General features: G+C 33.2%; 1 protein-coding gene across 1 annotated transcript; it reads left to right on the plus strand.

Annotated features, from left to right (window-relative positions):
* Positions 1–3759: 3759 nt before the first annotated feature.
* LOC111616766 (homeobox protein unc-4-like) lies at positions 3760–16768 on the plus strand. Its single transcript, XM_023358136.1, has 3 exons — positions 3760–3987; positions 16012–16172; positions 16248–16768. The coding sequence occupies exons 1-3, from the start codon at positions 3972–3974 to the stop codon at positions 16665–16667; spliced, it is 597 nt and encodes a 198-aa protein (XP_023213904.1). The 5' UTR covers positions 3760–3971; the 3' UTR covers positions 16668–16768.
* The last annotated feature ends 279 nt before the right edge of the window (positions 16769–17047 follow it).

A 17047-nucleotide genomic window follows, 5' to 3' on the forward strand; every position in this document is an offset into this window, starting at 1 on the left:
CTCGCAAAGTTGTCCGCGGTTGTCCACAGGGCTCGGTATGTGGTCCCATTCTATGGAACGTTCTATTTAATCTCTTTCTTACTCAAGACTTCGGACAACATAATATGATAGCTTACGCTGACGATGTTTTGGTACTTTTTGGTGGTCAATCTCGTTCAGCACTTGAGCAGCACGGTAATACTATTCTTAATAACATTCTAACCTGGGGAAATCAACATAAACTGGATTTTAATCCTAACAAGACTAAGTGTATAGTATTCAATAAACCTGGCCATCAAAACCTTTACCTCCGTACTCCTTGCATTAAAATGGGTGGTCATACCATAAAAGTAGATAAAACTATTAAATATTTGGGCGTGATCTTGGACCACCGCCTCTTGTGGAATTCACATATTGAATACATAACTCAACGTACAGGGAAAATCTTTAACGCTTTTGCAAGTATTGCGAGAGGTCGTTGGGGACTTGCCACTGAGGCGATGGATGCAATTTATAATCAGATTTATATTCCAATCATTACTTATGCTTGTGGAATTTGGGGAGGTGATGTTTATAAGACTCATATAAAGCGTAAACTTATTTCGTCACAACGTAGAGCTCTTATTCAGATCACCAAGGCCTACAATACCACGCCCAATATCTCTATTCAAGTTCTGGCTAAGAAAGCCCCTATTGATCTTATCATCACCTCCTATTTTAAACAATGGCAAATAAAGCATGGCCTTGATATTTATACTAGCAACCAACAAATAAGTCACACCGACTTGGAACAAGAAATTTCTTTTGTCATTTATTCACAATCTTTGGCCCTTTCGTCCACACCGTCAATCGTCTTCGAGCAACCCTCTTACAATGATTACGAAATCTTTACGGATGGTTCGAAAACAGATATAAAGGTTGGTTGTAGTTATGTTGTTTACCAGAACGGGCAGGAGATTGCTCTGGGCCAGTTCAGATTGGGTGAACAATGCACTATTTTTCAAGCAGAACTCTATGCCTTGAAAATGGCCATTACTTGGGCTAACAATGTCCAGCATAAACAAATAGCTATCATTACTGATAGCTCTTCCTCTATTGCAATCCTTCGTAAAAGATCCTTTCACCCAATCGTTTATGACATTAACACTCTCATTTCCAAGTCTTCCAATCGATATTATATTTACTGGACTCGTGCACATATAGGTACCCATGGTAACGAAAGAGCTGATGCCTTAGCTAAGGCAGCTTCCAACGATAATAGTCTTAATATCTCTTATGATAAAATCAGCACCAGTACTCTCAAAAGAATTCTCTGGCAGGATCTCCTATTAACTTGGCAAAACACCTGGGACCAACATAACCACCCTATTACTCATAGATTTATACCTTGTATCAAGACCTTTTTTACATACAAATGGTACAGACCTAATAGTTTTGTTACGCAATTTCTTACCGGCCATGGTCGCTTTCAATCTTATCTAGCGAGATTCGTTAACGCAACCAGTTCAATGTGCTCCCTGTGTGGTGTTACAGATAGTAATGTGCACTACATTTATGAGTGCCCCATGCTTAATTTGGAGCGACATATACTGATTACCACTATTAATTCACATGGCCATAACTGGTCTGACTATAACACAATCCTTCGTGAAAAAGACTCATATGAGGCCTTTTTCGACTTAATCACCAAATACTTTGCACGTACAACAGTCAGTGGCTTTTAGTCAGCTTTGTACTCAATCACTCTCTTGAGTATGATACGATACCATCTTATTCCGATTCATCAAATAATTCTAATTTCAGCAGCCATCATGTTACACATCATAAGCCTCAGGATGTCTGGCATAAGTCTAATTTATCCTGATTATTCAGTAGTTATTCTCTACCAAAGTGTACTGTTTACGTGCGGACAGATGATCAAGACTGCAGCACTAAGTTTACAGTACACAATATATACATTAGTGCTGAAGAACATTTTTCTTCATCCTATTTTGCTTATGGCTGTCTCTTTTTAAGGATGGACTTTGTGTATTGGTGTCGAATGTGACTGGATTTTAGCTGAAATCGCACCAAGCACAATCTTCGAGACACCGCTCGATCGTCAGTGTTTTCTGTATTGTATTGTATTGTGTTATTGTATTGTGTACCTATTACGCCTGTGTATTTTACCTTTATATTATAATTAATTATGTATTTTGTAACACCTATATCTATCTGTATCTTTATTATTGTAATTTGTTATCACCGGGTAGTGCTCACTGCGGAACCCGGCATGTACTATTGTGTGCGTTAATAAAGAAATGAATGAAAGAATGAATGCATTTTTGAATTCCGCATCGCAATTAATGGAAAATGGCAAAATTTAATCGAAATCGATCGAACGGATTTTAAGAACGAAAACAATCCTGTAAGCCTCATGGAAGATTCGGTAATGCTCCGCTTCAATAAACTTATTTAAGTGCTATATTTTTGAACAGTAATTTATTTATTTACTTAAATTCTGAAGGACAGCGTCATTAACCTAAATAGGAACATTATCAAGCTTTACTTGCCCTGGATTCCAGAACATATTTATCTAAACACTTTTCAAAAATTGAAAGTTAAATTGCCTACCCAAGTATTTTTCTTTTAGAATAAGTACACAATGGATAATGGTATTTATGATTTATCTTAAAAATTAGATAAATCTATGTCACTTAGGTCACTTTGAAATTTTATTTTTAAAATACTTTAATTTATTATGTAGTTATTTAGCAAGTCAAATTGCAGATGGGCTGAAGTTTTATACTCACAGAGTAACATCAATATTACTAATTGGTTACTTATTATTTTATAGGTACTTAAAGATAATCTCAAATAGTTGAACACCTGGAAAACAGTGTTAAAAACAAGCAAACCTTACCAGAAGAATTTTTAACTCTCCAAACAGCTGAGGGTCTGCAATAGGGTTTCTTTCCCGGGATCCCGGGAAAAGAAATTATTTTTCCCGTAATCCCACTGGAGGCAAATTTCCCGGGAAATGAGAAACCCTAGTTTGCAAGTTACTTTAATGTAAGCTATAGATCTGATTCGGTACTTTCTATATGACTGCAATTACAGATATTTTAACAGGAAATTAATCGAAATTCTCTTGAGGTAAGCATATAAGCTAAATAAAAAAAATATGCATCAATTAGATCAGAGATTTCAAACTTCTGCCAATAAAATTTGGAGTTTAACAATAAAATCCGTTGAGTAACAATGTATGAATGTGCAAATGCAGATTTGGGACGGGAGGTATAATTGTTGAAGCCTCGGATCGAGTCCTCTGATGATATCCTATACACGTGTTAGAGTTATTTACAGTTTTGTAAATACAGTAGTGGAGACTGATTTATCTGTAACGGAACAAACCGAAATCATGGTATAATGTTTGACAAGATAATGAAAACCACAGAAACGGTAAAACTTAACCTAAAGCTAGAAAATCATTTAAAAAATAACCTTAAAACTATCCAACCTACAAATCATAATAAAATCGTTAAATATGCTTTAATTCGTCGATATCTGCAGAGCAAGCCTATTGAATCTAATGACGGGAGTGGCTAGTCAGATGCCGATGGTACTGCACTGTACTTACTACGATACTAGTGACGGGACACTCAGCGTCACGTGTCGCCAAGGGACACTAAGAGGCCTCTTTTACCAAGCTATTGTGGTTTCGGCCACCACCCACAATGGAGCGGCTGAGTGGTGAGGGACGAGGCCTAGACATATCCGGACGGACCACCCCCAAAAATTCCCGGGGATTTTTTGACTCGTCCGGATTTGATCTCAGGTTTCCCTAAGCGGTAGGATGCCACTTCGACCCTCGGCCATCCGGCCGTCTGTGCTTTTAGTATTGTGTATACCCTAAATTAAAAAATCACGGAACGTTGGCTGAGAGAGGTTTTGAAGAAAAATGTAGCAAGTATAGTACTTCAAATGTTTCCAGTGACAAGGAGACTGAAAAGATGGATACAAACGAAGGTACAAATCCAGGCACTAGCATTACAGTATTTAAAATATTCAAAGAAAAGAAGTTTAATCCTTCAGATTAATGACTAGTTTGAATTAAGTAATAATAATGCCTTTCCATTATTAATATGCTTTTTTTCCATTTTCAATCAATTGTTTTTGGTGTTTCTATTTGCTGTTTTAAATATAATCATTAAAAATTTTCAGGAACGCCGCGATAAAAATAAGTTGGAAATTGCTGAATTAAATTAATTTTTGTATGTTAGCGTTTCTTTGATACAATTCATCAAGCTGGTGGAGGAAATGATCATCCAGCAGTATGAACCTCCAGTATGTAATACCCCGTTCGCACCGAGCATTTCGATCTAGATTGTGACTAAGGTCGGAGAGAGTTCCGTGGTGCGAACGCTCTCGACCGTTTCAATCTCGACTGAAACGAGGTTCAATCGCGATCGACTGGAGAGAATTCTCGAAACTAGATCCAGTCATAAGAGAGATCCCACAATCCCACGCGCGCGAGAAAATACAAGATGGCTGCGGAACACGTGTTGGGTTATCGACAGATAAATAAAAAAGACATCTGGAGAGACGACGACATCTGTCTATTATTAGATGTATGGCAAGAAAAAGTATTTATTTCTAACCAAAACTTCCATTTTGTTTGTTGGTGTTTGTGACTTACCGCGTAGTTACGTCAGTTTTATGATCGCGTGTAATAGCCAGGTTCTTCTCGAGCGGACTGCCTGTGCGAACAGTACGACGTTCGAGTAGCGACAGTCACAATCCAGATTGTAGGTAAATCGAGATCGAAGTGAGTCGTGGATTGTGTGCGAACGTAGTATATTACTACGTTCGCACACAATCCACGACTCACTGGGGTTAGTATATTTTGTTCACCCTGTTTGAATCTTAATAACTCCTGCGCTTTTTGTCGAAAATTTCTGAAATTTTACGGGGAGGTTTGTTTTTTAGGGGAATTGATGCTATTAAATTTCGGTGATTATAGGTTGGCGGGAGATAAAGAGTCGTCATATGTCGTATCTAGAGTAGGGTCAGACTTAATGACGATTTTACTAGTTATTACCATTTAAAATTTTTTTAAAAATAAAACCCATTCCTACTCTCAAAATTAAACTTTTTGAGATATGTTGAGATATGTCTGGATATGTTGGGCTCCGTCCTTCACCACCCGGCCGATCATTGTGAGTCTGGCCGAACTCATAAGGAGATTGCCAAAAAGGCTCGCTTAGTGCCCACAACATAAAAAGAACAAAAAATGAAAAATAAGCTAAAAACATTAGTTACAAATTAATCATTTCATTGCAAATTTTTGTATTGAAGAAAAAATTCCCTTTATTTCAAATCAAATTTCATATTTTAAACTTCTAAATAAATTTAGTAAACGCCGTTTTCTGTGTTTAACATGCGGGAAAATCTCAAAAAAAAAGAACCAGATCCAAATTTTGAAAAGCCGATGCAGAAATATAAATACCGGATCTTTTCAAGACACCAAGACCCGAGTAATAACCAAATGATGGGTCACTCCGAGCACAGATCGCACACCAATAAATCGACTGTCAAAAGGAGTCTCGAGTCTCTCTCCACTTCTGAGAGGCCCTGTTAACTAGTTTGATCAAGATCCAGTAATCGGCAACCATATATTTATCCATGCCTGAAGCCTCTAAAAACGAAAGATTATATTGTCTCAAACTTTTCGGACTGCCGCTCCTTTATAGTGCACATATTTCTTATACTGTATTTATATATAATTGTTTAAAAACTAATTTTTGTCCCTTATCTTCCAACACTCGTACTATCCCTTGCCTTCCACCACCTCTTGAGTCTTCTACTGCCCTTGAGTAAAAGTAATAGCTTTATGTGCCGTCTGCACCTTAAGCTGCTATTGTATAAGGAATTTTCTATGTTTATTATTTAGAAATTAATTTATTGTGAATGCTGACAAAGAGATTGAAAGAAATTAATATTTTCAAACTAAAATACAATTTACAATAATCAAAAATCGATAAGCAATATCCTGAATGGTTTACTCATTCGATACTTTAGCTTAGTTTATTAGTTCAATCACCCTCGTCGTTCGGCCGATTGATATTTGGCAAACAAAAAATGAATTTAGAGTATGCCTGATTGAATTTGGTCACGTCATAAAAGGAAGGGAAGGTTGTTAGCATTGTCTCTATCGATCCTCCATCTTGTCTTATTATATTAAGCTAAATTAGGACGTGGGTAAATATTTTCTTCCTTACATTGATTTAGTATCGAAATAACATATAAGTGATCGAAGAGATAATTAATTAAGTATTAAAATATGAGATTTGTTCAACAATTTTCTGATTGGTCATCGATATCTCAAAAGTCTGTCAGTTACGCTTTATATTATATGTCATTTCAAATTTGATCTAAATAGATAATGTATATCCAATCATATAGATAATTTGTGTGAATGCAATGTGATATAACACGTTTATTATTATGTTACTGATGTGTAATTTGATACTGTCCGGCAGTGTTCCTCCGCCTACTCTTTCCCTATTGGTTGGCAAGAGTTTAAAAATCCACGAGCACGAGTTTTCCTAAAATTTCCAACATTAATATCTCATGTTACAGGCACAAAAATCAAGCGATAATATCCGAAAATCGCGTTATGGAAAATTTGTATCCATTTTTACCTTGTTTTTGCCATTTTTCTAACAATTATATGTCGAAACCGATTAACTATTCGTGCCCAATACCTTACTCTAATTTCGATCAGCAAGAGAAAACAGGTAAACACGTGCTCCTCTTATAATTATCACTAAATGCACGTAAAGATAGAGCACGTTATGCACCAGCTAAATTATTATTGTTTTTTTTGGCTATTATAACGCCATGTAAATCTGTATTTTGATAGTGAGTAAAGTTTTTCTTAATAATGTAGCATGTGCGTAGTGGAATAGAAATTTCTAATGATTTTTTTTAATGAAAAAGTCCTCATGGGCTGCAAAATTTAGATATTTTTACGGGTACTAAGTGGGGATCGTTTTTCTTTTACTCTTTCCGCCTGAAGACATTAAGTGAGTCTTTTAAAGAAAAATTATACCTATTATGGGTTCGGCCAGATCTAGAATGGGGAGGGCCAAACGTATCCAATACGTATATACTTCAGGACAGCCGGTAAAGTTTTCTCTCTCTGAAGAATATTCCTCAGAAGTCTTCACAGATAGTTTCATCCGGACTCCATTTCTCACTACTCTTCCCACATTGTAGGCCCTGCGGGTCTTTTTGAAGATTTTTGAAAAATTATATAACTATTTTTTATTTTATCTATGAAGTAATTATGTTAATTGGATTGATGGTATTAGGAACTCACGCGCGGGCTATATGCCAAGAGGACGATATATGCCTTCCGGGAGGTGGTTTATGATCCCTATTTAGGTCTTAGATACCTGAAGAAAACCCGGAATATCCATTCGGCCAACCCTTAGAGCGAACCTGCGCCTAACTATTAGTGTCCAGTTTTTTGTTTTAATTCATTCGGTGTGCTCTGATTGTGTTATCTAATATTTTCTTTGTCCTTCACCACCCGACAGCCCCTTCGTAGGACTAGCCGAACCATAATGGATTTGCTAAAAGGAGGCCATCTTAATGCCCATAGGACGGAAAGAGTTAAAAAAAAAAAAGAATATTTTCTATGTGAGATTCTAATATTAAAACCGTATTTTTGATTATTCATTCTACTGTAAGTTATATGTTTTTAAAAATGGAGCACGTTTAAGAGTGCTTATTTAACATTTGTGTTACGTAATTTGACTATTAAATATCACGAACATTCTTCACTTCTAATTGAGTTTATATTGAGCAAATTCTATAGCACAATCGAACGATTTAATGCATTTCTATTGACTTTCGAGCCATGCTTAAGTGACTCAAATCGACAATAAAATCTTCTATTGTTGCGACGTGGATCGATTGATTCGTGAGCGATTTACTCACTTTTCTTAACTCGGTTTCGCGTGGCCACTGTGACATGTTCTTGTTTCATGTTTTAACAGTTAATGATTAGTTAAAAATTCACGAAAAGTACAGAAAACTCATCGTGGTATTGAAAATTACTGAAATTCTTTGTGGAAAAGTACAACTCTCGTGCTGTAGCTTACTGAAAATATTATATTGAAACAAGTATCTATGTAAACGTTTCCCTAGACATGCACGAATGCAAACAGTGTAAACGTTTGTGTGCACATCAATTTAATAAAATAATTGCTGGCAGAGATAATTGGTAAATTGTTTGTCACTGCCGCATAATGAATAACTTAATGAATACTTCGTATTATTAAAAATAAGTTAAATATAATAATACATTTTTAAACCTAATTAATTTATAAGGTAATTTATAAAATTGTTAAAATATTTCAAACGAAATATTAATTAATTACGCTTTCTATAGCGTTATCGTCTACAACGACACACGTTATATCGAAATGTATTTTGCTTCGAGTTAAATTAAGTTCGATTATTCTTAAAAACAATTGTTATAATCGGTGTTAAAGTAAGAGTTAGACAATATTATGATCGATCGCTGAAGATAGGGAAGTCGTGTTGGCCATTAAAGCGATCGAGGTTAATTAAATTACTATAATGTTTTCGTTTAATTTATTGTTGATACAAAATATTCAGCTCCGTTTAGTCCAGAGTAATATAATTTAGTCTAGACACCTGAACGACTTCCGAGGGGATGACCGCGGGAGGACTACGGAAAGTGGCCCCTATTTATAACCCATTAGGTGTTATAAACGGGAAGAAAACCCGGAAAACTCCACGTTGGTGAGGTGCAAACCCAGGACCAAGTTCCAGTGTTCAGTGGTTTTATCCACTTGGCCACTGGTGAGAATGTGGCAGTTAGGCCCTAAATACAGAGCCCATGATTATTTTAATGATCTTTTGAAAAATTTATTCTATTAACAAATGGATTGACAATGATAAAAGAATCCTGTCTATCATTGTCAATCATAATTTTTATAACAAAGTTTAATTATTACAAGATAACAAGTTGGCTAATCCAGTTAATCCAGTTAAATTATCTTGAATTTTCTAGATTGGAACTCAATTCTTATAATGAAGAATAATTAAAATTTTGGAAATGAATTAAATTCGTATATTATTAATATGGCTTAGTTTACTAATCCCAGCATCAATTAAGTGATTTGTTACGTATGAGTTTTATTGAGAAATCCGAAACGTCAAACTGATTATGTACAAGGGATGAGTGTAGTGAATTTACTTACATCTCTCCGAAAGTTATAAAAATATATGAATAAAACCAATAAGTCAAGTAAAAATAGATTCTTAGTTAATTATTCAAAGAAATTTTTATTTAAATCACTTATATACTATATCTATACGTATATATGTTTAGGCCATATATAAGACTAAATTTCTGGACCCTTCTACGTTCGAAGCCAATGCTAAATGATCTGCTGGCTCGTTGTTATATGGATCTATGTATATCTTCATATAATCTATTTTTTTACATTAAATTTCTTGATATTTGATTCGTTTTTTTCAACAGAATTCATATAATATAGCCTACTTCTTGGCAGATTGTCCACGTGTTGCGTTGCCTTATCACATTAAATCAAATCAAACTTTAGGCCCCTCGATACGCGAGGCCTCGTTCTATTTCCGAAGATTTATATATATTTTCCATGATTATTAGGCGAAGGAAGAAGGGCCTCTTGTATGTTGTAGCGCAGGAGCAAAATAAGTCTAAATCCGTTCATAGTTCATGATTAGATGTTATATACATATTAGCCTAAATGCCTTACATTAATATTCTGGGCATAATAAATAAAATTTTGGCAAGCGATAATATCTTTTAATTAGGTGTTAATTGTGTACGAGTTATATATTAATAAGAATACATTGAAGGCAAGCTAGAATAGACTGTATTCAACAGCATTTAAACGAGATCGTGATGGATGATTCGAAGATTAAGATCTCTAACATTTTTTTTGCTGCTGTTACTTAATACGAAACCCATTTTCTTATCGTTCAAGTTAGTACCCGGTAATTACTTTTTCATCCCCAGACGAAATTACTGGTTATGAAAATCATTCGAGAAAGCTTATTCTAGGCTTCTTAAGGTCACGAAATATTTTATTGCTTCTCTTTCTCGGCAATAAAATACGAAAAAATGGGGAAAGAATTCTGACGTTTCGCATTAAAAACAATGAGAAGAATCTAGAGCATCCATTTAAAAATCAATATGAAAAGTAATCTGCGAACTTTGATTTAATCTTTGCTAACTTGTTCAATTGAGATTTTTTGCATGCTTTCTCTATTGTTGTAGAATGTTTGATAAAATTCCATACTTTCACTCGATTTATCGTCGTTGAAAATTATCTGTTTATTTTAATATTATCTTCTTTAAGAAAAATCTGGATATTTTTAGTAAATATTTAATTTTACTTTCAATTAATTTCGAGAGATTTTGAACCAGTTTATTTTCAAAATTGATTACTAACCATACTACAAAGTCGGTAATGAAGATTTATTCCTGGTTCCTAGTAAGATTTAGCTTTAAATTCATCTGGAAAGATATTTATTTCATTTATAACGAATATAATTAAAGTTTTCTTGAAATTATAAGTCTTTAAGGTTGTAAATTAGCAAAAAACTGGGGTTTTTTAAAAAACAAAACACACTTATTTGCGATTAATTCAAAAGAAAATAGAGTTTTAATTAAATAATTAACACCGTAAACGTATAGAATCGTCATACTGTTTTTCACAGTCAATTAATAGTATGAATCATATATCTGTTTAGTTGTGTAATGTAGTTTAGTTCAATGTGCAATATCCTTTCCAAGTTAATTTATATAATAAAATCATTATTTATAGAAATAAAAGTATTAAGTAAAAAGTAGTAAGTAAAGTCTACAAAATGAACATGGCTTACAGGCAATTATACAGATCTAAAAACTGAACTATCCTAAGGCACTGTCAGAAAAAGGGGTATAAGATATGTCAAACTTTTAGAAGTTTAAAAATTTAACAAATTAATTAAACAATATCGTTTTTATTAAATTTTTAAACATTCTCTTCACTCCATCGCTTGTAGAAAGTTACAAAGAGCGAATAAACTTCTATAAATATCTATAAGTAAATTGACTAATAATATTGATAATGAGTCAGTCAAATACATTTAATTTATTTTATTCTATCGTGGGGGGTAGAAAAAATTAAATATGTTACCATTTCCGGCTTACGAAACGGTAGACTAAACACAAGCTTAATTTTATGACAAAGTGTTTTCTTTAATGAGCAAAGATACTCTGTGGACGTATTTAAGATTCAGAATCCTCGCTTAGGCTTTGTATTATTAATATTTGTGTCACATTGGCCTAGATTCTTCATTCATATTATCTACAGATCTATATCCTGATACTTCAACAGGAGTTTTTTTTCTTTAATCTTATTTCGTCAAGGCCGCTCTAAAAAGCATTAAATAAAAACTCTGGAAGTAATTAAATGGTATTAAATAATATAAATAATCATTTTTCCTTGTTAAAAAATTTAAATTAAAAGACTTCTATTCATTCCGCATAAAGTTATATTGTTATTTAAGATCCAAGATCATGTTATGTTAGAAACTAACTATACTAGTGATCCTATCGTAAGGTATTCATATGAATAGATTACCGGGCCTCACATATACGGAGGCCTCAAAAACATCTGTTAAAAATTAACTATCATATTGTGTGTTAAAAAGTTTAGTTTATTGTTTAAAAGTATAGCACACGTTTTTAAATATTGTTTTGTTGTTTTTGATATACTGAGGGGCTCAGAAATATACGTGGATCAAGTCTTTTAAGACTTCTAAAAGGTCCTAATTATATAGAGAGACTCAAAAGTTTTCGTACAAAACAGACATCTGGAGGGGCACGCTTGTAGTGTATGTGCATACATAATATTAAATGTGTTAACATGAGTTTTTCATGAGTGGGAGTAATGCATGTTTAAGTGCATTCCATTAAATGGCACCAACGTAGATCGTATTCTTTGACTGCATAATGTAGTAGGTCCTACGTATATAGAATTTCATATTAGCCTGTATAATTTCGAGCACAGATTCTTATTATATTATGATATAATAATCTAATAAATTAAATTTCATAAGTAAAATATTATATTCTCCTTAATATATATACATATATATTCATTTATTCATAATATACAGAAGATAAAAATGAATTCTAATGAGTTTTTGAGCAGTTGTTAGAAGTAAAACTGAGGGTTTTTTTAAAAATATTTTTGACAGCTGATAGAATAGTTTCAACACCTTCGGAAGTTGAGAGAATAAATAATATATTAACGTTTACACATATATTCGAGGAAATTTCATTAAATGTAGCGTGAAAAATTGCTTACAATACTACTAAATCGCTGCTGTATCAGTGGCTAACAACTGCGATGCAAGGAAAATGATTTTAAAACAGTTTAAAATCAATTTATTGTGGGCCTAAACAAAATTTACTTACTTATGAAAAATCGAACAATAACATTTCATGTTTTTCAATTTTATGGTTTTTTTTACAACTTATAAATGATATGTTTAATATATATATTACTATTAGGATATTCTTCTGCTATAGCCAGGCCCTATTATAGCATCTACTCATATTTAAGAGGACAGAAAACACTTGTAAAACTTATTTATTCTATTGTATTTCCTGTGTATCAAGGAAAAAACATTTATTTTTGTTAGATTTATTATTTTAATCATACCGGGGGGCCTCATAAAGGTTAAGTAGCTCTGCTCTCTCCCGAATACTAGAAGGCCCTAGTTATTACTAATAAAAGTTTTAAAATTTTCTATAAGAATTCCATTGACTACATTATTATTATTGTTGTTATTATTATATATTATTTTTTAAAAAGTTTTTAAAACTATTTACTTGCATATTAATCTATTTATATAACGTTAATCGTGTCTTTAATTCAATTAAATTGTAACTCCTTGCGCAGATGTCACACAAAAGTTAAATCGAGTTGTTAAATACCTTTCCGCTTTGTTGAACGACTTAATTAACGACAAAACACTTTTTTCAACAATTTTTCTTTCATAGTTCTTATTATATCATTGTTCTTTGGTACTCATTCTGCAGTCTGTAAACAAATTTATAGATTTCGGAATCATAGGCCTACTTTCTACCTTTTATTGCAGAAAGGGCATTAAAATTATAGAATAGCTTGTTATTACACTTTGAAATTATGAAAACAAAATCATATAATTGACTAGGACATTTGTATTTCCTGTGATCTGTTTCCGGATAAAAATTATTAACACTGTACAAAATATCATCTGTGAGGCACCATTGTAACACCCTGCCTAAAGCTCTCCAAAGCAATTCATCCAGTAGAGGTTTTGGACTATGCGAGGCCCTAGGCAAGCGCAGTAGCAGATCTAGAAATCTTTAGAAGGGTACAGAAAGGAAACAATATGCCTTACAAACTTTTTTTTACTACCTCAGGTTCCCACCCAGCTTTACTCGGGGAAAACACCCAGAAAGTGGTGCATATGCGTCTGCACAACCTCCCAATTCGCCCTGAAAGCGTAAACACGTGAGGCCCCTTGTATATTACCTAGTTTAAAAGCTCGTATCACACAATATATGGTATTGTAAGTGGTACAGAATCGTATAATGTACTAGATTCTTACTAAAGGCTCTCCAGGATTTTGTCCCAGAAGGACCCAAACTTACATGAATTAGATAACTAACCAATCAATCGATTCATTAAAATCACGTCCCTTAAAAACAGGTTAATTTCTGCCTATACTACCTTAATCTATCTTCGTGACAATAAATAATAAACACGTATAAGTCTTCCTGTAACTAACGTGCTGTACTTTATGTTAAGTAAAGCTTCTGTAAGTAGCGTAGAGGGATCATCTTTTCACTTGAGGATTATAGTTACTCCACTCAGTGGCGTATCCAGATGTTTGAGCAAAGAAGAAAAAACAAAAATAAAGCAAATACCAGTAGGAGAGGAAATTTAATCTCCTATATATTTGCGCTTATTGAAGCTTGTAAAGGTGCAAGACCTTAAGCAAAAGCTTAAGTTGTCTATGCTTAAAATTACCACTGCGTAGACTTATAACTTAATTTATTCATTTTTTAGTAAATAATACTTTTTGGGGGACGTTAAATCTATGATTTTCAAGTAAATATTTAAATTCCTTTCCTATGAAATGCATTCTAAATATGATTTAACTTAGCAGGAGACCTGAAAATCGTGAGATAAATGCGATAAAATGTAATAATAATCCGATTATCTTGATTTAGAATATGTTTAATACTTAACAAAACATTTTCGTTTCTCTTATCAATATACAGAATTACTTTTTTAGATATAAAAATAATTTTGAGTCAAAACAATACAGTCGAGTCTCGATTATCCGGCCTAAACGGAAACAGCGGCAGGTTGAATAACAAAAAATTTCAGTTAATAGGGAACGATTGTAATATGAGCTGTATTTAGAAGCAGATTGTTAGATAAGCTCGGTAACGATATAAAAAGATTCTATAAAAAACCTTTATTTATTCAGTTTAGAACTGCCTGCACGCGATTCTAAATTGCGTGGGTTTTCGATCAAACACTGTGATTTTTCAAAATATCCAGCAAAAAATGACAAAAAAACACCCGCAGCTAAATAACACGGAAGACCAGATAATCGAGAGACTATTGTAAATGTGACTAGGCCTTTTTCTACTTTTGAGAAAGGTTTCATCTATTGTAAATGGAACCTGGCCTTCTTGAGGTCAAAAAAGGCCTGGTCTCAGGGGCGCCCGTACATTGGGGTACTTGGGGCACGTGCCTTCCCCTTTGTCGTCGGGAGCTCTAGGGTTTTATATAATATATACACAGATATATATATATATATCTGTGAGGACATATATCTACGGAACATAAGCTATAAAAAAGGGCGTCGTATGTACTGTACTGTACATACGACGCCCTTTTTTATAGCTTATGTCCCGTTTTTTATATAGTCTGCGGGCACCGCTGCCTGGTCTATTTACTTTCTTGAAACCCCCCGATATATTAAAAAAAGCAAAACAGAGTTAAAAAGCTGTGCTATATTATTTTAAATAATAAAATTTGACAAAGATGTTATGTTTAATATACAAGAAACGGAATGACTAATGTTTATAAATATTTCAGAGGTTCCTATAAATGTGAGGCTCCATCACGGGGCATCATTAACTTATCTTATTTTTTCTATCCCATTTTTGCAATCGTAAAATTAGAAAATCAGATTTTCATCCCACAGAATCAGATATTACGTTCTATATTATCCGGTTTCCTATAATTAATAGTAAACACTCAAAATTCTATCGACTTAATTAATTACAAGATCACAAAAGCTATACTTTCAAGCGCTTAATTAAATCTCAGTAACTGCAGCTGTAAATTGGATAATCAAATCTCTAAAATAAAGATAAGAATAAATAAATAATAAATTCTAAAAAAAGTCCTTAATTTATATTTATATAAGCATTACAGGTAATCGAGGAGTTTGCTGTATGTTAATTGTCATCAATCAATTTTAATGATTTTTCCTGAAAGGATGTAGCAAAAAAAAATCTAGTGATTTTATTAAAGGTCAATTATAAATTTTAAAAAATTGCATTCAGAGAAAGACTGGTTTACGTCACAAACTTACGTGATGTTTATTTACATCCTTACAAGAGGCACATCCAGGGAGATAACAATTCTAAGATGTTGACTTCATATTTTTTCCAAGAATTTACTTCGCCTCTTCTCTTTACCTACATAAAAAATATGTGTAAAATTTAAATACTTCAGCTTTAGGCCACGCATAAATTATTTATTTATTTAGTTAATGTATTTGTATTTATTCTTATCGCGTTTGTACGTGGAAATGTCTTTTTAGGAAGTCATGAAGTTGAATTCTGTAAGACATTGAACTTGGATATTGCAGAACTTAAAAAATATATTTGTTTTTTCTGTACAGAAACCAAGAAAGAGAAGGAAAAAAGGAAACGAACACGCATAAATTTTAACATTTGGCAATTATCAGAGCTGGAAAAAGCATTTCGTGCTAGTCACTATCCTGATTTATATGCCAGGGAAGCTCTAGCACTGAGATTGGATTTAGTCGAATCTAGAGTACAGGTAATTTCCCCCTTCCCCTAAAAATTCCCCAATTTTGCTATTAAATATAAATTTTTGATATGTTTTCTATTGTAGGTTTGGTTTCAAAACCGTCGAGCCAAATGGAGAAGGAAGGAGAACACGAAAAAGGGTCCAGGACGCCCATCTCAAAACTCATTACCGAAAAGTTGCAGCGGCGAACCGATATCCGAAGAGGAATTAAAGAAAAAAGCTAAAAATCAGCGTATAAAAAAGTTATATCGTCAATTGGAACGACAGGTGGAGCGCTTAGAGCAAAAGAAAATCGCTAAAAACGTCACAATCGAATCGGTACGTCAAACTGTTAAAGAATTGGAAAGCGCCAATTACGTTTTTTCTAGAAAGATGACGTCACGACTGCAATTGTTGGGACTGTTAACACGAAAAACAACGCTCTTTACTATCGAGAGTCTTTTGTCGGATAAAAGGCATACAAATAGCCATGAATCTGTACCGTTCTTACACCCGTCCTGCTAATTTCTATAAATAAATACTCTACTAAATGTTAAGCTTTTTCAGAGAAATTTCTTTAAAATTTAGAGCGTTTTCTAGGGATTTTTCGCAATTTTCTGTTAACATTAGGGAATTTTTTTAATATTAGGGTAATTTTAAGAATTTTTCCTTTAATTAGAAATTTTTAGAATCCAAAAAAGCTTAGCATTTTAAAAATCTACTTAAAATATAGTATACTTGTCATTTAAATCTTAGACGTATAAAAACTTTAGTTATATCAGATAATTCATATTAATTAATTTTATTGAAAAATAATTTAGAGAAATTTCCCTTTATTTAAAAATTATTAATGCTAAGTTCATTCAACAATTTCCCTAAATTTTTTACCAATTTATGTTCGTATT

This window comes from Centruroides sculpturatus, unplaced genomic scaffold (genome assembly GCF_000671375.1).
Source record: "Centruroides sculpturatus isolate CEXI.00-Female unplaced genomic scaffold, Cexi_2.0 scaffold1643, whole genome shotgun sequence".
Lineage (NCBI taxonomy): Eukaryota > Metazoa > Arthropoda > Arachnida > Scorpiones > Buthidae > Centruroides > Centruroides sculpturatus.